Here is a 27,103-nt window from a genome sequence, read left to right as displayed (position 1 = left end):
ATTTGTTGCCTTAAATGTCTATAGTAGGCTTGAATTAATGAAATCGGTGCAAGTTTTAAACCGATAAATTGGTCGTTTAAAGGCAAATTGGATGGTTCTACCCATCCAATTGGACTCGCGGAGGGTATTTGGGACCATGGTAAACATTTCGGCAATTTTTATTTCCGGGTGAAAAAAAGTTAAAAAATCCCAAAATTGAAGGCTAATTATCCACGCTTTTATAGAAATTTTGGAGGTTTCGGGAACCGGTGTCGAAAAGTCTTGAAATTCTACGGGATACATCTCGGGGTCATATAATGCCATTTGGAACCATATGTGATCATTATTTGTGGTCTTAAATGTTCGTGGTAGGCTTGAATTAATGAAAACGGTGCAAGTTGTAAACCGGTAAATTGGTCGTTTAAAGGCAAGTTGGAAGGTTCTACCCAGCCAATTGCTCCCGGAGGGTATTAAGGACCATGGTAAACATTTCGGCAATTTTTATTTCTGGGCGAAAAAAAGTCAAAAAATTCCAAAATTGAAGGCTAATATCCACGCTTTTTGAGAAATTTTGAAGGTTTCGGAGACCGGTGTCGAAAAGTCTTGAAATTCTATGGGATATATTTCGGGGTCATATAATGCCGTTTGGAACCATATATGATCATTATTTGTTGTCTTAAATGTCCGTGGTAGGCTTGAATTATTGAAATCGGTGCAAGTTGTAAACCGGTAAATTGGTCGCTTAAAGGCAAATTGGATAGTTCTACCCAGCCAATTAGATTCCCGGAGGGTATTAGGGACCATGGTAAACATTTCGGCAATTTTTATCTCCGGGCGAAATTCATTCAAAAAATTCCAAAATTGAAGGCTATCCATGCTTTTTGATAAATTTTGGAGGTTTCGGGGAACGGTGTAGAAAAGTTTTAATATTTTGGGGGATACATCTCGGGGTCATATAATGTCGTTTGTAACCATATATGATCATTATATGTTGTCGTAAATGTTCGTAGTAGGCTTGAGTTAATGAAATCCGTGCAACTTGCAAACCGGTAATTAAATTGGCTGTTTAAAGGCAAATTTGATGGTTCAAAAAACTCAATTGGACCCCCAGAGAATATTAGGGGCCATGGTAAACATTTCGGCAATTTTTATTTTTAGGCGAAAAAAAGTAAAAAAATTCTAGAATTGAAGATTAATATCTACGCTTTTTGAGAAACTTTGGATGTTTCGGGGCCTAGTGTCGAAAATTTTTGAAATTTTAGGGGATATATCTTGAGGTCATATAATTTTTTTGGAACTATATATGATCATTATTTGTTGTCATAAATGTTTGTGGTGGACTTGAGTTAATGAAATCGGTGCAAGTTGTAAACCAGTAAATTGGTCGTTTAAAAGCAAATTGGGTGGTTCCACCCACCCAATGGGACTCCCGGACGGTATAAGGGACCATGGTAAACATTTCGGCAATTTTTATTTTCAGGCGAAAAAAAGTCAAAAATTTCAAAATTGAAGGCTAATATCCACGCTTTTTGAAAATTTTTGGAGGATTTGAGACCTGGTGTCAAAAAGTAAATAATTCGGGTAAACGGGTTGGGTTTTGGTCGGTAACAGTGGGTTTGGTCAACTCGGTTTGAGTCAATTCGGATTATTCCATAACTTATGCGGCTCGGGTTTGGGTTGGGTCATGCTTGAGTCGGGTCACGTCAGGTCATACTTCTTATCGGGTTAAGGTCGTATTAATAACAGGTCGGGTTACATTCGGGTCGGGTGAACAATAGGTCCGGTTTAATTTGGGTTTTCACGGGTTAGGGTAATTCTAAGGTTCGAGTCAGGTCGGGTTCTGTTCAAGACAATAATTTGCGAGTTAGAATCAGGTAGGGTCATTCTCGGGTTCGAGTCGGGTTTGGTTCAAGTCAATAATTTGTGGGTTATAATCAGGTTGGGTCATTCTCGGGTTCAAGTCGGGTTATAATCAGTAATTTGCGGGTTATAATTAGGTTGGGTCATTTTCAAGTCGGGTCATTCTCGGAGTCATGTCGGGTTATGTTCAAGTCAATAATTTGCAGGTTACAATCAGCTCGGGTCATTTCCAAGTCAGGTCATATTCGGGTTCAATTAACTATAAATTGATAATTATCATTTTTATCAAGCTAATTATTTCCTTTGACTATAATATATATGGCAATATACTAGGGAACTATAGTTTATCATTTAGGAAGACAATTATCTCCTTTGACCATACAACAAATATATACTATATTTAACTCTTTTATTTGAGGATGATGCTCCTTTCTTTGGCTGGTTTGGACCGACTTGGTCTCCCTAGACAAAATGCTTTGATCAACAATAATAAGGTGGTCTAAATTGCATTTAAGGTGATTTGAAATCGGGTCAGGAACAATTTGGGTTGAATTTAGGTCGGGTCAATAACAAGTCGTGTTGATTTCGAGTCGGTTTAGTAACAGATCGGGTTGAATTTTTGGGTCGAGTTGGTAATAGGTCTGGTAAAATTTGAGTCGGGTCAATAACAAGTCGGGTTGAATTTGGGTCAGGTCAATAACAAGTCGGGTTTGTAACAGGTTGGGTTAATTTCGGGTCGGGTTAGGAACAGGTTGGGTTGAATTCAAGTCAGATTGGTAACAAGTCGAGTTAAATTCGGGTTTTGACGGGTTAAAACGGGTTTGGGTCAATTTTGGTTCAAGTCGGGTTTGGTTCAAGTCAATAATTTACGGGTTACATTCGGGACGGGTCATTTCCAGGTCAGTTCATGTTCGGGTCTCACATACTCGAGTCAACTCGGGTCTAGGGTTGATTTCAGGTCGGGTCAGGTCGGGTTTGGGTCAACATTTTTTCGGGTTCAGATGGGTCGGTTAATAATCGGGTTTGAGTCGGTATTTCGGGTCGGGTCAACTTTTGACAGCTCTACAGTCAATGTTGGTAACATTACCAAACAATACAGTTTTAAATCGAAACTGACTTCACACTCGTAACTAAGGCAATCATGAGTGGTATAACAAACCTTGCCTTCAGTTTTGGGTTTCTTTGCTCCTCCAGTGTGTGTTTTCTCAACCTATCTGGGAAGGGGGAACAAAACGAGTAATCCGGAGTACAACATACACACACAGTGGATAAAGACCGCGCTCATGATAAAACTTTCACTGCATAAGCTTATTGAAACTGTAATGGAAAAATCAACTACTATTTCACCTTTATAGTGAAAGGAAGGTAAGCAGATATCCCATGTACAATGCTATAGTATAATGATTGGCTGCTTGTTATAAATAACAGCAAATTCTTATAAAGAGCACAAAGGAAAAAAAAAAAAACTGCTCCATCTTAGGCTAAACTAAATGACCGGAAAAAAAACACTAGCATCTACCAATACAAGATACTAGTGCATGTATACAAATTATCAATTTTACATCCTTTGGACATATTAATCTTGAACTACAATGACATTAGTCAGTTGTTTAAATTAGGGAGATTCTGACAGTGAAATGACTACTAACATCATCACCATCTTGTATCAGCACAGCAGCTTGGCTTGTCAGTGCAATCTCCGAATCGTTTATGTATATAATTCTAGTCCTTTTTGATGCTTGGCTTTACATCACCATTTTCAGTCGGAGGAGGATTTTGGTCGGTATGATTGTTGAACGGAACACCAGTAATGGTAGCTGCAATCATTGCAGGAGTCTTGGTGGGTGCTGTAATGACAGGTTTAGCTGTACCATTGTCGTTATGCTCTTGCTGATTCTGACCATCAGTTCTCAATTTGGCAGTGCCATTGCCGGTTTCTTGAAAGCTTGTATAATTAGATCTAGCTAAGGAAGAAAGTTTTGTCTCTGTACAGAGAAACACAAAATTGTCAGAAACAAATAAATGATATTTGTATTAAAAGATACCTTCTTAAACTAGCACTTATTCATAAAGACTGCAAAGGAAAGGAGCATACTCTATGAATCTAATTGTTTTGGCCAAATAGCTAGATTGATTTTAAAATTAAGCTTTGCCAATTAAAAAAAGAGGGAAACACATCAATATAAAAGATGTAAGCAGCATCACCTAGACCTATTTTTACGTAGGAGCCTCAAGAAACAGGCGTGTGTTATTTACTACGAGTAGCTTTTCTTTCCTTCTTAGTTTTGTCCTCCACCACAACCTCCAATGACACCACCCCCCCCCCCCACCCCTTCCCCTTTTCTCTCATTAAAGTATTAAACTTACACCTTCACCTTCCTAGTTCTTATAACTGAGTATAACAAGACCTACAGAAAAGACGATCTTTGTCACAAATTGAAAAACTCTGGTTAAAGCAACACCATATGAATATATAGGGTGTTGGCAAAAATATAGGTTTAAGAAGACCCTATTTGTATTATTATAATCATGGTATTTCTCCATTATTTCTTTTTACACTATTGTAATACTTCGTATATGGTTTCATTCTTGTATAGCAATCTAGTTAATTAGTCTAGTTGTATACATAACAGAGAATTTTGAAACTTGGCTTCTACTTCAATCTATGAGAGGAAGACTTACTACATGATATCAAGCATTTGTTTCATAAGATTTCCGAACAAACAACGGTTCTCACAAAAAAAAGAACCCTCAGAATATCATTCCCCATACCAGGATGGTAAAGAATATTTTATTTTGATTGACTGCCTAAATGGATCAAAAGAAAAGTAGAGTGAATGGTGACGAAAAAAAAAAGGGGGGGTGGGGGGGGGGGGAGTCTGACCCAATAAGATGATCATTTCACTAATAAAACCAGTACATTACACATATATTATATGCAAATCAGAATACTAGTATTGTTCACAAGGCTTAGGATTTAAGGTCTAGCAAGGTTAACTTTAAAAATGAACCCTAAGCTCACATTTGCTCAATACACAAAAAATGCTTAAAGGAATGATGATATTCTCACAGGGTTACTACGAATTTTAGACCACTAAACCTGATCGAAATGATATGAAACTTCATGCAAAATTGTTTACAATTAATATTCATAGGTTTAAATTTATCAAATGCAATTGGATATTGAACCCTGAGATCAAATTTATGAAACCCTCAAAGAAATAATGATACTGCTATTGCAAGTTTTAAACTGCTAATTTTGATAGAAATAACACACTCACCTCTTAGTTCTCCAAATGTTATTAGCCTGTTGAGGCAATCTCTAAACTTCATCATGACGATTCTCTCTTGCTCGGCATAAACCTCTGAAGTGCTCTGCTCTGGACATTGTGAAGATGACGCATGGACATGGTTGCCTAACCTACTCGGAGAACCCGCAGCCATGAACATTGTATCTTGCTCATCACACCTCAAAGCTAGTGTCAAAGGAGACATTGGCCTGGATTTCGGTTGATCATTCCCATCTAAATTAGAATCATCAGGGACTATTCGATCAGTTTGATTACCACTGACAGAACCATCAGGTACGGTTTTCACATCTGATTCCTCTTGACTCTGAAATCTGTCCTGAGTTGATGCCTGTTGATTTTCTCCTCCATCATCTGCCCGCTTTTCGTTAGCTTTATTAGATTCTGTAAGAGGAAACATATAATCATCACTCAGATTGAAGGCACAAAGACATTATATCTCAACAGAGGAAAAATTCAAATTTTAACTGTTGTAGTCTATGTCTTCAGCATTATGTTCAAAAGTATTTTTGCACCAAAATCGTTAAAACAATTTATTTATACTTCATCCACAAAAGAGAAAAAAATCATTATAAAGGCAAATTAAGGTGGTAATGAGTAAGTCACAGTGGCAGCAATAGCCGTAAGAAAATCAACATCAATTTTGCTTGAGTATAACTTCTTTTAAAAAAAAAAACAAAAAAAAAAAAAACTTCTTTACACAACATAACTATGAAATATATTAGTACTTTAAGTAGAATAAATTAAAAGGCACATGTCCAGGTTTCCAGCATAAGTAAGACTAATCTCCTCTATAAAAGCTAATGGCTGGAAGAAAACTTGACAGGTAGCAAGAAGCACACCTCCTTTAGTGAGATGTTCTAGCTATATCACCTCAGTCACCAAGAAATTCTCTATCAATGACACTAAGAATGTTCGTTGGTATTATATTGTGCTTAGATGGTATTACCATGGCCCAAGGTACCAAATTAGAATTTGTTGTGATACCATCTAAGCACAATCTAATGCCATCAAACATTATTAGAGTCATTAAACGCTGAGGACTATTTATAACAAACAATGATACATATAACAAACATTTGTTTATGATAAAGTTAACCTCATAAGAGGAATTCTTGAAAGATCAATGGCACAAATTGTTTAAGAAAGAACATCACTTCCAGATATAAAGATTAATTAAAAAAAAAAAAAAATATTGATTCATGTACTCAGATGTCAAATTGCACCAATTCTAAAAGCCTGTATGTGAAAATGACAGAGATGTTATAGACTTACGAGTTGCACTTTCATAGATAACAATGAGAGCAATACCAAAATTCACCTTTATTATATAACCCCACCCCACCTTGCATATCTTAATTCTTAGCCATTACATAGATGAAGCTTGTGGTGCTAAGAGAATGGCAATGTATGACAGTAGACTCTTTACTTGTATAAGTTGTGTGACATAGTACCTAACTACTTCATCCGTTTGGTTTTAGCTACAACATTTAGAAATTTGCACTATTCATGTTGTTTCATTTGACCACCTTTATTGATTTAAATGGTGGGCAAAATTTAGTCATGTAAGATCTTGTTAGATTCATCTCGATTTATATTTTCACAGAATCAAATATTTTTATTTTTTACCTATCTACATTAGAGATATAATGAGTTAAATTAAGAATTGGCAAGCGTGAAAGTCAAAATGTTGCAACTAAAAGAGAACGGAGGAAGTATGACTAATTATTAAAAGGATTGAGGACTTTTCCAAGTTCCAACCACCAGCAACTTATCTTTTCTACATTGGTGGCATCTACTGGAATATGTTGATGTTGGTAGCATCTACTGGAAAAATGTGGCATGTGTGAACTAGCTACCTCTAATTCTAGAAACATGCCACTAAAAATTGCAAATGCATACCAAGGTTGATGATACAGCACATAAATGTGCAAACAAACAGCTAAACAATCAAGCAAATCAATATTTACGGAGAAAACTCAACATGATGAGTTGGACACACTGATATCTATCAAACCAAAATCCATTTTCTTGAAAGATCCCCAGAGATGTGCTACCCGTAAGTTTTGACACCATAAGGTGATTAAGAATCTTTTGCAGAATTTAAGTTTATCAATACCCACTTATGGGATTAAGGCTTTGATTGATAAAGGCATAAAGAATTTTCTTGAAAGGTCCCCAGAGATGTGCAACTTTCTATCCAGGCATGGATGCCAAGAAATATGTCCATATTAGATAACAGTTCCTCATAGTTGAATCAAATGTTTACCTGCAATTGTCTTGGCAACCTCTTGAGATATAACTACCAAAACTGAGCAAAGCTCCTTCACATCATGTGGTTGGATAATGTCGGCTAAGAGAGACCTATTATCGAGATTCAAAAATTAGTTTGAAACCTATTTAAGTTAAAATATACATACTCATGCCTCAAAGAAGATATTCTTGATGCATTATTTCTGAGTTTCAACAGTAACAAGAGTTACCTGTATGTAAACTTTGAAGCACCTAGTGAAACAGAATTAGCAGCTCGAGAAGCAGGGCTTAGAGATACTGCAGACGGTCCTGATGTTTTGACATGGTTTGCCTGATTAAGAAGTTATGTCAATTGTGAATATAAATACAACCCGGGAAGTGCACCGGAAAGTTTAGATCATGTTGAATGAAAGTATCCATAATTAGAAGATCACGCAATTATGCAAGTAAATGAGCTTTCTGGTAACAAAACAGATGCATATACATGAATTAGCAATTTGAAATTTGTATATTGCGACTTTGTGACTGATGAGTGATTACCGAATTACCTGCTGAAATTGCCCGACTCTTGAAAGAGACGGATCCTTAGATGCTGGCCCAAATAAGAGGTCCTGGCCCTTTCGTTTCCTGGAATTTGGGGTAGAAGTAAAACCAGATGATCCAATAGCTCCGGTAATAGCAGCATTGGCTGCCTGCTGCATGTAACTTAAGTTATTTGCATGTTCTCCATGGAAAAGAGCCTGCCGCTCTTCACTTCCTTCAAAATTTTTGCAATCAATACATTTGCAGTTTTCAGAGCATAGAATGTTAGCTTGAAAGCATTCGCAGTATTTCTTCAGACACCCTGACTTTTTGCAATGGCATCCCTTGTTGTGCTTTGCCACCACAACATCTCCAGCATCTTCCTGTATAAACGATAGCCATATGAAGTAAGCATATGCATACTAAAAAAAACCTAGTAGCGAACGTAATGCCAAAATATTATTTTGTCTATGAATAATCACTTACAATAGCTGTAATTTCAAACTTCAATAGATATAAAGTATTTAGCTTTGCAGAAAATGAATTGAAACCATCAAGCAATGGATCATGATTACAACCACTTTCATCATTTGATTAACAGATATAACGACTAGTAAATGAAGTACCTCCAGACCGAAAGATTCATTCGTATTCGTAGCATTATTTGGTTGATAGTTGATTAGTGGACATATTAAAATTTCATAGGCAAGTATAAAGATAACTGCAAAGGCGACTTAACCTTGAAAGAAAATAACAAATGTACATCCAATTCCATTGTGGTAAAACAGTCATTATTGAGTATTTCAGATATGTAACAAAGTAATTAAATGTCTGAACATATTAATTTGTGTTTCTAGCTTATATTGCAAAGCACATTATTGAACATTTTTCCGGTTAAGTTGGAACAGATTTTCTAAGGTTATAGATTATGTCACAATAGTAAATGGAATTTTATGGATGCTACAAGAGCTTAAGTCTTCTTAATATGCATCATAGTATCATTTACCAGTTAAGAGTTGATGCACCCAATACCAAGGCATATTGCTAAAAATTTTACAGAGCCTGTGAAGACATCAGTATTCTTATTTCTTAGAATTCAGATTTTCAGACAAAGTATACACTGGTACTGAGATGAAATGACGGAAGATTCCATAACTTCCAATATTCAATTATCTAGGAGAGAGGTGAATAACTGAATATCAATACAAAAAAGAAACATACCCTGCGGTCTCTAATGCCATGTGGACTGCTTGCAATTTTTGGTCGAAATGCATTTGGGTTACGTTCTAAAGTAGCTTCAACAGCATCTCTTCGAGCAGTCTCATTCTCGACATTGTTACAGCAATTATTACAGTTACACCCATCACAGTAAACTCCAGAAGCAAAGCACTCACAATACCTGCACAACACATGTAAGTCCCAGAATTGCATTTTCACGGACACGAGCTTAAAAACCACAAATCTAGCACGATAATCTCACAAGAACAAAAGGCTTACAAAAATTTGACTATGAGCTTTAAATTCAGTAAAATTGGTAATATTTAGGGAAAAGTCGAGATATACAGAAAACAGCTTGTGCAGTACAAATGGAGCAGTAAATTCGGTCTATAGTATATACACAACCTAGCATATACTCCCTCCAAGTTTTTTTTTTCTTCTTCTAATTTACTCATTAGCATTTTCACCAAAATAGAGGTTTGTACAGAGATGGTTAAACTTGATATTTTCAAGTGTATGTAACTAATGTGAGATTAAAAGTGGTGTTCATATTGTCTAAAAGTGGATAAATGTAAAAGATAGAAAGACAAAAAAACGGAAGGAGTATGTAGCAACTGCTCGTATGTCGAAATCCACTCATTTATTGTTTTAGGTAATTAGATTTACTTCCCCACGGCATAAAGCTGCCCAACTTCTTTTAAGAGATGTTTTCAAGTCATAAAGGACAAAAAGGAAACATTTATGTAAGGAGATTAGCAAAAGATTAAAACAATAACTGGTCGCTTATTTATTACTCTAGATCAACTTCCTCCACAACGTAAAGTTGCCCAAACCTTTTAAGAGTTTTTTGCAAAGGTGTTAAAGTTTCTTCATTAGGAAAAAAGGAAACACTTATGTTAGGAAATTAGCAAAAGATTAAAACAATAAATGGTATCTCTCTTATTTTTATCTTTCCTGAAGATTGACACATTTTATGATAAAGATTGGAGTATAATAAATACATAAATAATATCTTCAGTGTAGATCATAATCTAGCACAAGCATTCATGCCCATTCAACTGTTGACCTGTCAATTATATATGCCATAACGGCATACTGTTTGGTGAATAAAAGTCAGCATAACAAGCTGAGGCCTCTTGACCTTGTTCTATGTTATTTGTAAGTCCCAACAGGCTCTGTCAGAAATACAGTCTAACAGATATTAAACTTTGGTGATGCAGCTGAGGCAGGTGATCAACCTTACTTCTGTAACCAATGACAGGCACAGCATAGAACCTCCATAGATATTCCAACACTTATATCACCCAAATCATCCCTGTAACCTTCCCATCCCACTCCCATCCACCAAATAAAGGGAAAAATAAAAAGAAAAGAGAAGGGTATAAGTTGTGCTAAGTAAACTGAGAAAGACTTGATTAAACTTCCTCAAGAAAAGCAGTCAAGTAACTAATTAAATACTCCTTCCATCTAGAATTAAAAGTCACATATAGTATTGGAAAAGTTTAGGAGTTGAGAAAAAGGAGTCACCTTTCTAAAATAATAGTTTTAATAATTGAATTCTTTAGTTTGTGTCTTATCTATCCCTAAAGGGGTCGGGATAGTGAGTTAACTAATTCTAGATGGAGTGCATAAATTCATACAAGTCAGTCATTTTTTGGATAGGGTTATAAGAATTATAATGTTACCGTAATGCCTTTACAAGAAGCTCCCATGACTTGCCCTAGGGAAGATAAGGTCTGGTAGAGTCGTGGAGCCAGTGGAGGTGTAATATAACTTTTGGGATCAATCATCAAACAGGTTATTCTTAGTCACCTCTGATCTAATATATATCAATTGTCTGCGAAGTTTAACAAGCACAGGCTCAAAATCTAAACTCAAAACAGCTATAATGTCTTTCAAAGGATGAGAAATTTGGAATATTTTGGTCAGTGCGAACTGTATCGCAACTTCTGTTTCATTGCTCATTCTCTTCTTTCACAATTATATGATTCATTTATCTATCTATAATTGGGGTGGTGGGATAATATGTAGTTAATGAGAGAGTGAAGTGGTGGGACCATATGACAATAAATGGAGTGGACATATATTTAAGAACATTCCAACAAGGAAAACAGGGCATAAAAATAGGGACGGAGGGGGTATTTACCACTATTTGCAAATAAGATTCTTTTCACTGTCCATTTCCAGGTTGAAACTGTAGAGAATATAAGCCCTTATGCAATGAAGTAGTTGGTAATGACATAGACCAATTGGAAATGTGGATGGTAGCACGTGATAAACCTCTCTTACCTTGCTTAACCTAGAAGCCTTTTAGAAATATAAGATAACTGCCACAATGAAATTATTCTGCAAAGTGTATGCTTGAAAAAAACAAAGTAGGGTTTGCTATGATTAAGGAACGGCCTTGATTTTTTTATTTTCTATGTAAATACAAGTACCTCATGCGAGAAGTTTATCATCATAGATTATGCAAATTAATCAAGCCTTAAGTGGAGATAAACTATGATCAAGCCAAAATAAATAAATAAATAAATAAGAGGGAGTTGTGAAGGAACTAGCTTCTTTACTGCTATACAAGACAGCACGTGCAATGTGCAAGGAATAGATCGTATGAAAGACTTGTACAGATTTCACAGAGAAATGCTGTATAAATGAAAGACTTGTACAGATTTCACAGAGAAATGCTGTATAAATGAAAGACTTGTACAGATTTCACAGAGAAATGCTGTATTTTCAGCAAAGAACATTCAAAATAACACAACTCTCCGTATTCCAATTAATATTATATAAACCCCAAAGGTTCATAATGTGTGAACCAATCTTAGATAAGTGATTGTTAAGCTACACTAAAGTTGAAGATACAATTTTATTACACATTTTTCACCTAGACGATGCATTTAGGGTACAAGACACCTTAGTAATAAAGCAAGTGCACACATTGAAATATCATGGTGAAAAAGTGCCAAAAGTTACAGGAACTTGCCATGCAACCCAAAAGAGGAAATGATGAACTTACAACTTCAAGCATCGTGAATGTTTACAATTACACTGCTTCTGCCTCTTTGGAGTACCATCTTTGGTTTCAACAGTAGGCCGTGATCGTGCCTTAGGGGATTCTGGCTTTCTGGAGAAAAAAATATTACAACAATCAGCAATATAGTATAACTTTTTAAGTGGTGTGTTATAAACTGTTAAGAATATAAGCATTCAAACATGCATGTATGCAATATATATACACAACATAAATTCATTTCAAATTAACTCTTTACTCTTAACTCAAAATCATGTTATAGTAAATTAGTAACTTTAACATCAAAATGACTTAAGCAATGTAAAGGTGGAGGCTCTGCACATGTCATCCCAGGTAACCTAATTCCGGCAACAGGTAGGGTAGGCCATGTCTATGTAAAGCAATGACCCCTTACACTAACCAAGAACAATGTTCATTTCTGAAATCACGCGACTACGGATCAGTTTAGGTATCCAATCCCATTGATGATATTAGGTAACACCGCGATCATGAAAAGGAAAATCTAGTAATAAATGATCCAAAAACAAGCCGGAAAAGAAAAAATGAAATTGCAACAAGGATTCAAAAAAATAAGAGGGGATTGAATTGATCCTATATAAATGAGCAATCTTGTATTTAATATACTACTTAAAGCATATATAGAGTCCATTGATTAGACTAATAAATAATAAACCATGAATTTATAATATTTTTTTCTTCAATTAACCCTCTACATATATGAACTTCAAAACATAGCGGTCCAGTTTAACTTAAAAAATCGCAAAGGAACAATAAATTCATTGCAATGTGACATTCAGAAGTAATATAGACTGATAAAAATTCCCAATTTCAAAATTCATTTGATCAAATTCAAAAACCCAAATTCAAAACATCAACAACCAAAGCCTAATCAAACAATGCAACTACAATACACACAAGATAATATGATTATATACCAAAATATGAAAGATTGTGATCCCTAATTCAAAACAGAAAGTCAAATGAATCCCAAAAAAACACTTAAATTAAAACTTTAAAAAAGGAGGGAAAAAATTTGGAAATTTAGAACTCTTACACCACTCGCATTGAAGGGAGAGGAGGCGTTTGAGGAGGTGGCTGCTGCGAAGGCGCAATCATCGGCTGCTGCGAAGGCGGCTGAGGCAATGGAGGCTGCGCTGATGGCATAGAAGGGGGCTGAACTACTGAGGTGGTAGGTGGCTGAGACGCGCCACTAATGGAGGTGAAATCAAGCTGCCTAGCGAGCTTCTTCGCCGGTATATCAGTCGCCATACTCGGTTTCGGAGGCGAATTCCCGCCTTTATCTCCCTCCTCCATTAACCCCAATCAATCAATTTCGTTCTCCAATTTTAGGGAAAACAAAAAAAAATTCAAAAAACACTAAACCTTAAAATTACACAACGAAATCAAAATCCGAGCTTGATTTCAGTAACCTACCCTTCAAAAAACACCAAATTCAGAACCTTTTTGATCGAAATTCCGAGAAAAACCCCAGAAAATCACCAAATATACTCGAACAAAATCACACAAATTTACAATCCTTTCAAAGCTGGACAAAAATCGAGAATTTACCCAAGAATGTTCGAGTGATGAAATTGGATAAAGTTGCGATCTTTAAGCTGAGGAGAGAAGAAAAAAGGAGGGAATTTGAGGAGAGAGAAAGTGAAAGAAGTGAGAAGAAAAGGGGATTTGAAGAAGAAGGAGGAGAATGAGAGAGGGGCTTTGCTTTCTCCCTCTCAGTTTCAGAGGTTTTGAAATTGAATTTTTTGTAATTTTTGGACGGTTCAGATTTGATTTTCCAAGTTAATCAGATGGTTGGATTTTGTTTGATTCATCCTACGGCTTGTATAATTAGATACTCTCTTATCTTTTTTTTTTCTTATTTGTTTTTTTTTTAAGGGAAATATTATTGGTATGTGAATATGGTAAGAAATCATATGCTATTCAAGCATTCTATCTCATTACTTACTCATTATTAGGTCATAAAATATTCAAACTTGTTTGTTAAGATTTAACCGTCAACTGAATTAGGAAAATATTTCTTATTAAAAGACTATCTACACTCCACAAGACCCATAATTTATGACCTGGATTGTTGAACATAGTTTCTTGTCTTGGATTGTTTGTAAACAACTTTTGAATGTCTTTCAACGGTGTAACATTATTTAGTGGATTTAGTCAATGTAGTTTGTGTAGCTTAATTTGGTTTTTAACAGGAAATAATTTATACTTTAGATATGTTATAGAGAACCATTTGGTGATATGATCCAAAGATAACTTGAACGACACGTAATAGTGAAACTGAGGTAAAGTTACAATAAGGGTTTCCATTTGTGTGAGGATATTTATTCTTTTATCTAAAATACAGGAGTTTAAAGTGTCTTTTCATGAAAAGATTATCTATGTATCAAAATAATTTCTTATATGCATTTAATGACATGTTATACAAGATTATCCATTATATAGAATATACAACTTGACACTTCATCAATAAAAAAATAAAAAAAAAAATATTTTAGAGGGTAACGTCTTGGCTTGCCTTAGTGACATTGTTAATGAGAAGAATAATGATCAAGAAGGCAGGCCAAGCCAAAGCTAGGCAAGACATGGCCAAGGCATCTTAAGACAAGATTACGAGGGGTGAGCTAAGACATGAAATAGATGGTTCCAAACACCAAATAGACCTCCCTAGAACACTTAAATATAACCATTTTGAAGATTTCGAGACCTAAGGTCAAAAATTCCAAGTGATAGTAGAAGAGGCCCCTAGGGTCAATTTTTTTTACTAGGTCATATTATGTTGTTTTGAACCATATGCAATCACTATACTAGTTATTTTAATAGTTAAGAGTCAAAGTGGATGACTTTAATCATCCAAATGGCACCCCAGGGTCTTCTTGTGTTATTTATAAGAAGTATCTTTCCTCTTTCTTTTTTTGAGTCCAAAAAGTTGAACATTCTCCAAAAGTGAAGGCTATAATCCATGTTTTCGAATCACCACACATTACATGTGTAACATTTAATGAATCCAAATGATTTTTTTAGAGATATGATATCATTAGTATCGGAAAACATGTATAGTGGGCTACAATGAGTTTCAACAGATCCCCATTATTCAAAAACTTCTAATGCTTAACTTCTTTTCCTAATTATCCCTTTGCTACTTCGTTCCCAAAAAAAAAAAAAAAAAAAAAAAGTTAAATTGGCGTTAAAATTCTTATAGCTGCACCTAGGGTTTTTTTTTTAAAAAATAATGTGTAAAGACAATTGTGGTGCATGTAGTTTTGGGTTTAGATACATTCAAGTGCATGTATAAAATATGGAAATATTTTGGATTAATTTTTTATGCTACCATGAATGGTAGTATTTTCTTACCAAGCTTGATTGACTTGTATACAATTAGGACTGCAAACGATCCGAGCCGAGTTTTTACTTGTTCGAGCTAAGCTTGATAAAGATTTCAAGTGTTCGAACATGCTCGAGCTTGAACGAGCTTCATAATTTTGTGTTCGAGCTTTGTTCATTAAGGTTTTGCCTTGTTCGAGCTCGGCTTGAGCTCGTTCGTTTGTGATTCGAACTTGATCTTGAACAAACTCTAATGTGAACGAGCTCAAACGTGAACGAGCTCAATTAAGCTAATATTAATCAACTTTGAAAAATTATAAGTATACTCCAATCAGAAAAGTCGTTTGATGATATTCATCGTAACAACAAGATAGGCAGTAATAAATATTTGATATATAAATGAGAAATTTGAGCAAATATACTATTCATTTTCTTAACAATAATACTCCATATATTTTAATTTTATATGGTACTCCGTATTATTAACATGGCTAATTTGTTTATATACGATAATTGATTATAATTGATTTGGTTCCATATTAAAATTGTACTATTTTAAGAATAATTAAAACAATAAAATTAATTGTTTCGAGCTTGAACAAGTTATAAATGAGTATATGAACGATCATATGTACGAGTTTTTAACGAGCTATGAACGAGTGTTTGTGAACATTAACAAGCCGAGCACGAAGGTGTTCGAGTTGGGCTTGTTTACTTAACAAGTCTCATATTTTTGTTCAGGCTCGTTCAATACTTAATAAACAAGTTTCGGCCGAGCTTTTTCGCGAGTTATTCACAAACGTATCTGCTCATTGGCAGCCTATATGCAATATATTTTGCCGTAGAAAAATCTTAAGCAAAAGAAATCAAATCATCTTAGCATCATTATATGGGTCAACTAAAGAAGCAACAACCACATAGTGACATACTTCGAAGTTTGTCCTTTTTATTGAGCAACAACGTTTGTCCTAGTGATAGGACAGATGTAGATTGATGCTAAAACTTCGGTGAATTTCACGTTTCAAGTTCACTAAAGCAGAAAATTCACTTTGTTGTCTTTTAGTACCCCACAAAAAGGTTATGGCCTAATTTAATATTCTAAAATTAATTCCAAGTATACTTTTTTTTTTTTTTTAAAAAGGAAAAAAGAAAAAAAGCATGTAATAGCAAGAATAAATTTTAAAACTACAGTAAGATCAAACAAGATACAATCACATAATTCTGGAACAAAATCAAGACAACAATTATGAGGTAAAAACTTTAAATATTCCTAATTTACAACTAAAATGCTTTCCATACATAACTTGCGAATTGTGAACAATGCTCATCAGTTAACCTATCTAGACCCTAATAAACTGTTTTCCTGATACGTAAATACCACAATCATTGTTCATCAGTTATTCGGCCTAGACCACAATAAACTGCTTTCCTGAAAAGAGGGTGCACATTTCCTCTCAGAATCTCTTCGTCTATCTTCTCAACGTGTGGCCAGATCTCAGAAGCATATTGTCTGGTGATTGCCTTGACATATCCCAGTGTTGATAAACCCCATTGGTCTGTTTCACTTAGATTGTAAGCAGCACTTCCTTTATCCCCATTAGACACACTGTTTAATCCTTTCTCTTGGTCTACATCCATTCCTGCAGGCTCATCAGAATCCAGAGTCATCAAGTCAGTCTGACTAGAGAGCAGGCGAGATGCTCCGATTGGAGAGTCCTCAGGAAGGCGATCAAGCAAGACAACAGAGAAGTTCTTATACAAGGAGAGGAACAAGGCCTCATTTTCACCAAGGGCACGAAAGAGCAGAGCTTCTTTTGCTTCCAAGGATTCACGTAAAGACACCTCTTCTTCTTTTGCCTTCTCAGAAGAATTTATTAGGCGTTTCAACTTGATAGGATTGTCACCAACAACAGGTTCCCCATTCATAAGTGTGAGTTTTGACTCAGCTGCCTCTACTTCTGCTTTAGCATTTGCAGTAGCTTCTTCTGCTGATTGAAGACGCTTCTTCAGTGAGAAGATCTGTTTTCTTAGGTCACAAATACGATTGTAGGTTTTACTTACAGCATTTCTGAGAATCTCCCAGTGCCGATCTGATGTATGGAACTGATCCACATTCTCAGGAGAGAAGACCCATCTCACAATAGCTAAATTGGAAATCAGACGATAACCCATCATACGATCGATGGCTATGGCATTCATCTGAGTGCTATTCTTCCAGAAGGTACTCACTTCACTAATTAGCATTACTTGCCTGTCCTCATCTGGGCATACCTTAGCAATGACTTGGCCATAACGCTCCAAGACAGTCATTAAGTGAGTAAAACTCTTTGATCCAATATTCAATAAAGTTTGAATTACTACTTGAAGAGTGACTTCCAATCCATGTACAGGAACCACATTTTCATCTATCCATGATATGATTTCCCTTGCAGTTTGCCTACCTCTAACCATGCCATTGAGGTCTTCAGATAATGCAAGCCACTCAGGTTTGTTTCTGCCATTTTCAGCATTGAATCTGAAGTTTGGACCACCCTTTGGAGGAAGCAACTCTTCTAGGCCAGGGGCATTTTCAATACTTTGCTTTATTTTCTCCAAGTAAGACAATCGAACTTCTCTTTCCAGAACCTCCTGAACGAATACACGTTGGGGAGCCCACTTTGGAAGCTCCAAGACATAGGCCCATTCTTCCCAAGGCCAAATGAATTGAAAATTAGATAGATGATGTGAAAACCAAAGAATGAGTCGTGTTCGGCATTCCATATCCAGTTCAGCAATCTTATCAAAAAGAGCACGTACTGCACCAGCTACAACTGCAGGGAATGCTCCAGGCAGAGCCTTACAAAGATCCATGATAACCAGAGCATAATATATTGGTTTAAATCGTGGTTGAGGAAGTAAAAGGAGCTGTGAGAAGACAGTCTCTGCCATGAGGTACTCATAACGAAAGGGTACAGGAAGGCCAGCCATATAAGCAGCACATTCCTTCCGACAACCATTCAAGAACAGTAAAATGTCTAACAGATACTCTTCCATAATGAACTGATCTATAGGTGCCAAATCCTCCAGTTTATTTTGAGGGAATATATTCAGCTTGCGAATTCTTTGCGGGTATTTTAGATCAGCATCATGCTTCTGTCTACCATAGCTGACACTGGAAGCAGCAGCCGGCAATCTTGGCTGCTCAGGGCAATTAATGGGACCGAAATCATGAGACTTTCCAGCTACAAGCTGCGCTTCAAAAGAGAGGTAGGGCCGTGGAATACTTTCAAGTTTCCACCCATTGTTGGATGCATCTTGGATTCGACTCCATAAATCTTCCAAAAAATCCTGGAAAAAAATATTCAAGCAAATAAATATGAGGAACAGCAAAATTAACATTTTATAGTTTTCCTTTTTCGTAAGTGTGATTCGCAGAATTCTCATTTTAATAGCAAAGTAAACGATAAAGCTGGATGAGTTGGTCTTTTCTATACAACAGAAACATCATGCCACCTTTTTGTTAGAATTAGTAAATACGTTTATGTCAGTCGATAGCTTGAACAATATTTTTTATGCAAAATTTTCAATACTCCATTTAATTGTAATCTGGTCCTTTTATGTTTTAAACACAGTCAGTCAGTATACAGTCTATGCCACAAAAACTTTACCAATCATCCAAATACCACTCAAGCTCTAATAAGGCCAAATGCCCCCATCCCAAGGCAATATATAAAGGGAATGGAATCAACAATCAAGTGTAAATGGAATCAACAATCAAGTGTAAATAGCTGCAAAGAGCCTATTTCTGATATGCCCTCAATTCATAGGGTAACTAACTAGCATGACACTATTTTTTAGGAAAATTAAATTGACAATGATACATACAAGAGGGAGAAAGAAAGATACTTTTATGATAATCCAGCAAGACATTTTACTATATTTATTATTCTTACTTTTTACTAAGAAAATATATCCAGAAAAGCCATAAAATGTCTCCCTCTTATACACAAGGAGGGAACACAGATAAAGATACATCACCACAAAGAGGCATTGGGTAACTATCATAAAGAGAAAAATTACAGAAATTAAGCCCTCAAGCTCAAAATTTATTCATGAAATTGATCTAGTTTGGAATGCCATAATCCAAGCCAAGTTCATCTCAATAACATCCTGACAATAATAGATTAGCTAAAAGGATATGCATAGTCTATGAAAACGTATCATTAAGTTTTATTGCCTCATATACTTATTTCAAAGAGGAGGGAAAAGATTAGCTAAAAGGATATACATAGTCTATGAAACGTATCATTAAGTTTTATTGCCTCATATACTTATTTCAAAGAGGAGGGAAAAGCCTGATATACACAAGGGGAATGGATTGTATCACAAAGTTTTACTGCCTCATATACTTATTTCAGAGAGGAAGGGGCAAATATATACAAGAGGAATGGATTGCTAACTGCATTATATTCTCTTTCAAACTTCCTAGGTATGACTTTCAGCTTAATAGACTAAAAAATTTCTTAAAAGGATTTTCATGATCAACTGTCACTCGTAGCTGATTCTAGGGGCTAAAAAGATAATAAGAGATTACAACATTTAAGTGCATGATCTCTTATTCCTCATAAATTAGGTTGTGTACAGCACCATATTCATTATACCCAGTGGACAAATCAAAGCCCATGTCGTACGCATATTCTATAATAGAGCTGTGAGTAGGCAGACAAACGACTTATTCTTTGAATTTTATTTGGTATAAATGGAAAAGAAATTAAAGTAATAAAAGAAAAAGAAATACTCCCTCCGTCCCACAATACTTGACACACTTCCCTTTTATGGCCGTCCCACAATGCTTGATTAAAGGAAAAGAAATAACTGCTCCGTCCCACAATACTTGACACACTTCCCTTTTTTGGCCGTCCCACAATACTTGATACATTTCCAATTTTGGAAAGGGACCACTATCATAAAATTATTTTCTTTACTCTCTATGGGCCCACTGCTTACCCCACTTAGTTTTTTAGCAATAAAAAAAATCCAAAAGAGCATCTTTCTACAATAAAGAAATATATTAAAAAGACCCACTTAGATTTTTATTAAACTACGTGCTCCCTCTAACGTCCAAAGTATTGTGGGACGGAAGGAGTAGCTTTATAGTGTCTGGTTTTCAACAATTGTAGAAACAAAAAGAAAAAGACTGCATAAAAACCTCACTTTTTACCCACCAAATTTGGTGGAAGCAGGAATTGGGATAGAATGAAATTTTGAACGTTAAATTCCCTTCATTTTCTTCCATGATAACTAACTACACAAAGGAATCTTAAAGTTTCAAGCTGAATTCCCTTGAGAAGGGTTATGCTAGCCTTCATGGCAGAGGTGATCACAAAAAATGGTAGGTGAAATTAAGATTGTAGAACCAAGACAATTGGAAGACAAGTTGAGTGACACACTTCCCTTAAACCTCCTTTTTAAAGTGACATACTTCTCCTTTATGGAAACAGAATGCCATTTTAAATGATATTTCTCTCTCCTGTGGACCTGTGGTCTCCACTACTACATTTTAAATTACTTCTCTCTCCTCATGGTCCTCATTTCTACCTTCTTTACTACTCATATTTCTCTCATCTCACAATCTAATATTTAATTCTTCAACAAATCACCCTACCTATACATTCTATACATTTCTCATCAAATTCTGCACGGAAGCTAGTGTGTCACTTACAAAAACGGAGAGGTAGATGTTTAGTGTCCTTAATTGTATGTACCAAAACAAACCTGGTTTGGACGGTACAAAGAGCTATATCAACATCCAATTCTTCTCCATTTGACAGAAGAGAAGAATTTTCTTAATTTTTGTCAAAGGTGCTTAAGCTACACTTTTAATTGTTCTAAAATATGATCAACAGAAGCTTATTGCTAAAATAGGCAAAAATTTAACAAATTCACGTATAAATTTACTTCTTTTGGTTAACGATTCATAGGAGATAAGAAAAATCATGCAACTACGTTTAGACTTCAGAAAGAAGAAGAGTGGGGTCAGGGGAGGTTTTTCAAGTGGAGGAGGATGAGTAGGGAAAGGATGGATCTCTTAGGGCCCGAGTTAGAACTGATATTATCAGACTTTCAAGGCAAATGCAATGAATGAGAAATAGAGAGGTTGATATTGGACAGTGAATATGTAGTACTAGCAGCTCCCAACTCCCAAGTCCTGAACTTTTTGTAACAATTGTGGTTTATCATTTAAAAATTGTTAGAAGCAGTGAGGCAGAACCACTGACAAAGAAGGGCGGTTGAGAATTTGAAAGAAACTGAGGGCTTTGATTCCAAAGATGAAAAGACTGATAAAAAAGAGTAACTACAATAGTCATCTGAGTGATGAAAACCTTCCAGGAAATAGGCGGCTGATCAGGTTTTAGAGCATAGCAGGGGAAGTGATAGCAGTATAAAGTGATATGCAGTTGGAAACAGAGGTTCATAATTACCAAAAAAAAAAAAAAAAATGCACCATCTGGTATGGTAATTATTTAAACTCTGGTGATTCTAAACAGGCACAATGAGGCTTCTATGTTAGAACTGCTACAGACCTACAGTATTAGATTTCCACAGCTGCAGTAACTACAGGATTGAATTTTTTTATTATTATTATTATTTTTATTTTTTTTCATTTTGATAGCACTACAGGATTGAATCAAAACCATCTTTTGGTCTTAATTTCCAATAAAAGTCAAACAATATGATGAAAGCCTCACAGCTTAGTAGCTTGAAAAGTTGAAAGTCAAGGTTTATACATTTTTATAAATAAAATTTATAAAAAAAAAAAAAATACTTTGGAAAAAAAGGTTAAAAAGATGTAACCTATGATCTTCAGTGACCAGCAAAAGATCTATTGTCTATTCGAAGAAGGTTATTGGTGGCAATGTGGATATAAAGCCCTCCCGACACAGAGACTTGGATAACAAGGGTCAATGGCCAAAATCAGCTATCAACTAAGTACAATGTATATGATAATTGGCATCCATGATCCACATCCATCAGGAAATATATCCAAACTTGTAGTTGGAGCAGAATGTTTAATAACCGAAACAAATCATCCTAAACTCATGTCAAAGGACCAGCATAGAGATTTTACCCTGCAAACTACTCATGCTATTCCACTGAACCATAAGTCCATAGGTGATGGTGATGGTGATTAACTGATTATGCACTTTTTTAGGCCTACTCGAAGATTGGAATTTCACGTCGCCTCTAAAGGTTAGCTCACAGCTTATAATAAGTACCCTCATTGTCCATTACTCTCCTTGACTTCCTATCACCCTCTTTGCAATACCCTTCATCCATACCTTCCAAACAAATAAAACTATGGAAATACCTAAAACTAATCAGTAACATATCCACTAAAACACCACAATTCTTCATAACATACTAATCTTGCGCAATTAAATTGAATGAATGCTATAAAACATGACAAATGAAACCAATAAAACAAAACACAATTAAAGTATACCTTATCATTTGCTCTCTGATCTTTGCTATTATCCACAAAAATCGAAAACCCGGCATCCGTAACATGTCTCCTAATACTCAAATAAGCTTGAATCCCAACCAAAACACGATCAATCTCCTCCGGAACTTGCTCCATCAACTCAGCCCCTCCCCACGGAAGACAAGACAATATACAGCTAATATAGAAATCGGCACGCGCTTGCCAAGCCGGGTTTCCTTTCTCCTCATCGACAATCGTAGCGGCCGATGAAAGCAGCGTCTCAAACACAACCACCAAAGCACCCGGCTGAAGAACCTTACTACACATCAAAACAGTGATAAATCGCAGCAAAACACGAATCCTATCACAATTCTCAGATTGAATTGCTTCTTGTAAGTTGGAACGTGTAGTATCAACAACCAATTTGCCGAGTTCTTCCTTCTCTAGGTTTAACAACCCGATTAAAGTAGCGTAAAAGGGGGATTTGTGGGGTAATTGTTCGGCGCATTGAAGAAGGTAATACAGAATTTGTTGGTCTTCTTGTTGGTCTAATTCACGCCAGAGAATGCCGTAACAAGAATCGATGTGTTCTTTGAAATCTAGGGTTCCGCCGTATTCTGGGCATTTTTCGCCGATTCGGAGGATTAAGGTTTTCCAGCTACTCATTGTTGAGGAGAGAGAAAGGAGAGTGAGGAGAGAGAAAGTAGAGAGAGGAAGAAGAAGATGGTGGTGTTGGGAAGTAGAGAGTGACGGTGGTTGCTGCGGCGGTTTTGGTTGGAAGAGAAAGCAGAAGAAAGAAGAGCCAAAGGGTTTGGGTTTGGGTTTGGGTTTTTCTTTTAAAGACACATTTTTTTTGGAAATCCTGTAAACCGTTTTTTACAAAAAAATACTTCCGCCTTTAACGGTTATTCTTAACGTTTGTCATTTTAGAAAGCTACCTATTATATGCAACAAATTTTGTGGATTTGGGTTTTGGGTTCTTCTGTTTCATGGGGGTGGTTTTAGGGGTTTCAGATCTAGTTTGGGGGGGGGGGTGGCGTGAGTTTTGTGGGGATAGGTCTTCGTGGTGGGTGGGTCTGATTTCATGGGTGAGTTACATGTTAATTTTGTCATATTGATTGTTGTGGTACTTTGGGAATTATGTATATTGAATTACTTTTTTGATGCAAATGTATAATTTATTATTATATTATAATGATTGTGTGTATCAATGGATAAAAGAGTAAGACTTTATTAGGTACTTTGTGCGGAAAACATGAATCATATTCATCAGCACCTAAACCAAGATCGCATGCATAACACACAAGACACGTAATTATACCTTTGAAGCGTGAATTCCACGTAGCTATTTAATCGGCAAATCAGGGAGAAAATAGAGCCCCAAGTGTTGCTCCTCTACTTAGTCCACGAGATTCGAACGAGCCGTCCACCAATACTAGATTGGTCGAGTGAAGGGGAAAACTGCAATCACCACCTTTAGTAGGCGCCAAGGAGGAGGAGGCGGAGAGAGTCGTGAGAGAGAGGAGTTTGAGGGGGTTAGGTTTCATGTTTGCTAATTAGGTTTTGATCTTACTGATCATTGAATTGTTATTGTCAAACCCTAAGCACCTAGTCTATTTATAATCCTATTATAATTAGATTAGGTATTAGATTAGGTAACGAAGCCCAAAACTCTTTTTATTCCTCCATATGGCTGGCCACCTAGAGTGATGAAGCCCATCATGGATTCATGGGCCTCATCCACTAATGCTCGATATAGGCCCTTTGTGTGACCTTATAGGATCCGTCCAATTGGGCTTTGGCCTATTTTACTAGCCTAAAGATCGTTAGTATCTCTAGTTATGATATGATGACGACCCAATGTACGAACTTAATTATCTCCATAATTTGATCCATTTATATATCTAGTAATTGCACATGACGAATACATAAATCCTTCAAAAAGCTCATAAGCCATCTTTAATGGAGAATTAGAGGTGATGGCTGGATGAGAGTGAGAAGGAGAGAGGGCCAAAATGGTACATTTAAGATTTAAAATTAAAATGCGGACATTAGTATGTACAATGAGGGCGACGTTTAAAAACACCCGTTTTTTTTACAAAATTACCTTATTTTTCTAGTGAATCAATTTTTAAGACCTCAAATATTTTTTCCCCTTTTTTCTGCAAATTTCCCTCCTTTTAGAACTACCCCTTTCATTTTTTACCCTTTCATAATTCCTAAAAAGAACTCGTGGTTTTTCTTTTTAAACTCACGTGACTCGCACGTGAGATTTAGCTTTGTACCCCCTCAAGAAATAGTATAACTTAAAAAGTCATTTTTTCACAACTTTTTATTTAAAAATATATTATAAACAAAAATCGACCACTCAAAATGTCCTTAAACATAAATTTTCTAAACAAGAATATTACGTGATGATCAATTATTTAATTAATACTTATTATGTATAACACAACTGTATTATAAAGAAAGAAAAATACATATCAATCAACATTTTTTTTAAATACACATAAATCAACATAACAACAACAGTAAATATTTAATATATTTAATTTATATAATAATAAAAAATAGAAAAAACACATATACTACCTCCGCTTCTTATTACTCGCAACAAATTCCTTTTTTGGAAGGTTCACATTACTCGCAACAACTTACTTTCTTTCCTTTTATGGTAGGTTTTTTCTTATAAATTTACCATTTCACCCTTACTTATTTTATAACTCACAACATTACTACTCCTAATCCCCACTCTAAAAGATTCCCTCCCTCACTTTCTCTCTCCTGCACATGGACCACTTCCCTTTCCCCCCCTTTTAACTCCCCTAATACTTTACCCCTCCCTTTAATTAATCCCCCTTCAATCTTTTGCCTCGGCCTTCGCATTCTTGTACTTTGTTGCGAGTAATAAGAAGCGGATGTAGTAAATAATTTAAGGTGACAATAGTAACGAATCGAGCTTTTTTAAAAAAAGGGTTTAAAATATTAAAATTAACTTTGAATCAAATAAAATAAATTTATTGATATAAAACATTTAAATTCATATTCCTAATTAATTACAAAATAAATATAATTTATTAAAAACAATAATATATTTTGCTATAAAAGTAATTATGAGTATAATTTTTTTTGTAAATCATTATTAAAATGTATTTATGTTGTTTTTATGTTTATATGATTAATATGGTAACTCTAATATATTTATATAATATATAAACTTAATCTTGTGTAATTCATTGATATTATTATTGAAATAAAATTAGTTATAAGATATAAAAAAATTAATTAAAACAAAAATTATCAAAGTTTGTGAATTAACAAATTACGTGAAATTATTTATAAAATAACAAGTTATGTGTAACTACGTAAATATTACATGGCACATTATTATCTCATATAATTATGTGTATTTATACATTATTTAAAATTTGCATATTATTATTCTCATATTAAATAATTAAATTCTAAATAAATCAGTATTTTCTCATGACATGCCTGAATTGAATGTAAAGATAACACATAAATCAAAAAACCAAAATAAAATGATAAATCATGACACGGTATCAAAATAACGTTGACGATGAAAGTGATCAATTCAGCATTTAATGATGAATCAAATGAAACAGTGAAAAATTCGGATCACATATATAAATTGTCGCGCCATGAATTTGTTTAGTTATGAGAAAACTCAATCTAAAATCAAATCTCAATAATGAATTAAAGAACTGAATTTTTATTTTTTTGGGTAGGGAAAAAAAGAGTGTAAATAGAATTGAATTTTTTTTACGAATTAATAAAATGAATTATGAAGTTAAGTGAAATTTTGATGATGAATTTTTTATAATAATTATGCATGATGGGGTTTTCAAGGGGTTTTATAATGATGAGTGATTTAGTTTCAAGAAAATGTAAAACAAATTAAAGATTATTTCATTTGTCAAAAAAATCTGTTAACAGAATCAGTTAGTAGGTTATAATTCTTTTGGTGTCTCAATGCGTTAGTTAGTCCATTACTCAGTTATATAACTCATCGTCCAAGTAATTTAAAAGGTTTAGCTAGAAAACCATCAATACATAAGCTTCAAAATTTTAATCAAGACTCTATCATATAAAACCAAATTAATTAAA

General features: G+C 35.1%; 2 protein-coding genes across 2 annotated transcripts; both read right to left on the bottom strand.

The window, feature by feature from the left end:
- Positions 1–3,162: 3,162 nt before the first annotated feature.
- Positions 3,163–15,355, bottom strand: LOC110690997 (protein tesmin/TSO1-like CXC 5). Its single transcript, XM_021867926.1, has 8 exons — positions 13,226–15,355; positions 12,157–12,264; positions 9,144–9,321; positions 7,949–8,305; positions 7,631–7,731; positions 7,417–7,511; positions 5,121–5,531; positions 3,163–3,824 (listed from the first exon to the last, which is right to left on the bottom strand). Exons 1-8 carry the CDS (start codon positions 13,483–13,485, stop codon positions 3,562–3,564), a joined length of 1,773 nt encoding a protein of 590 aa, XP_021723618.1. The 5' UTR covers positions 13,486–15,355; the 3' UTR covers positions 3,163–3,561.
- Positions 15,356–16,678: 1,323 nt separating this feature from the next.
- LOC110690996 (nuclear cap-binding protein subunit 1-like) lies at positions 16,679–23,832 on the bottom strand. The gene is made up of 2 exons (XM_021867925.1): positions 22,997–23,832; positions 16,679–18,840 (listed from the first exon to the last, which is right to left on the bottom strand). The coding sequence occupies exons 1-2, from the start codon at positions 23,639–23,641 to the stop codon at positions 16,897–16,899; spliced, it is 2,589 nt and encodes an 862-aa protein (XP_021723617.1). The 5' UTR covers positions 23,642–23,832; the 3' UTR covers positions 16,679–16,896.
- Positions 23,833–27,103: the final 3,271 nt, after the last annotated feature.

The sequence above is a fragment of the Chenopodium quinoa genome, unplaced genomic scaffold, assembly GCF_001683475.1.
Source record: "Chenopodium quinoa cultivar QQ74 unplaced genomic scaffold, ASM168347v1, whole genome shotgun sequence".
Lineage (NCBI taxonomy): Eukaryota > Viridiplantae > Streptophyta > Magnoliopsida > Caryophyllales > Amaranthaceae > Chenopodium > Chenopodium quinoa.
Note: the sequence above shows the minus strand (reverse complement) of the source record. Positions and strands in the feature narration are given on the sequence as shown.

Coding starts and splice junctions, on each gene's coding strand:
- LOC110690997 (XM_021867926.1), bottom strand. CDS start 13,485: ATGGAGGAGGGAGATAAAGGCGGGAATTCGCCTCCGAAACCGAGTATG. Junction 5,532..7,416: donor GGTTGCCAAGACAATTGCAG/GTAAACATTTGA, acceptor TTCCTCTTACAG/AATCTAATAAAGCTAACGAA. Junction 3,825..5,120: donor AACATTTGGAGAACTAAGAG/GTGAGTGTGTTA, acceptor TTCTCTGTACAG/AGACAAAACTTTCTTCCTTA.
- LOC110690996 (XM_021867925.1), bottom strand. CDS start 23,641: ATGAGTAGCTGGAAAACCTTAATCCTCCGAATCGGCGAAAAATGCCCA. Junction 18,841..22,996: donor ATCAGAGAGCAAATGATAAG/GTATACTTTAAT, acceptor ATTTTTTTCCAG/GATTTTTTGGAAGATTTATG.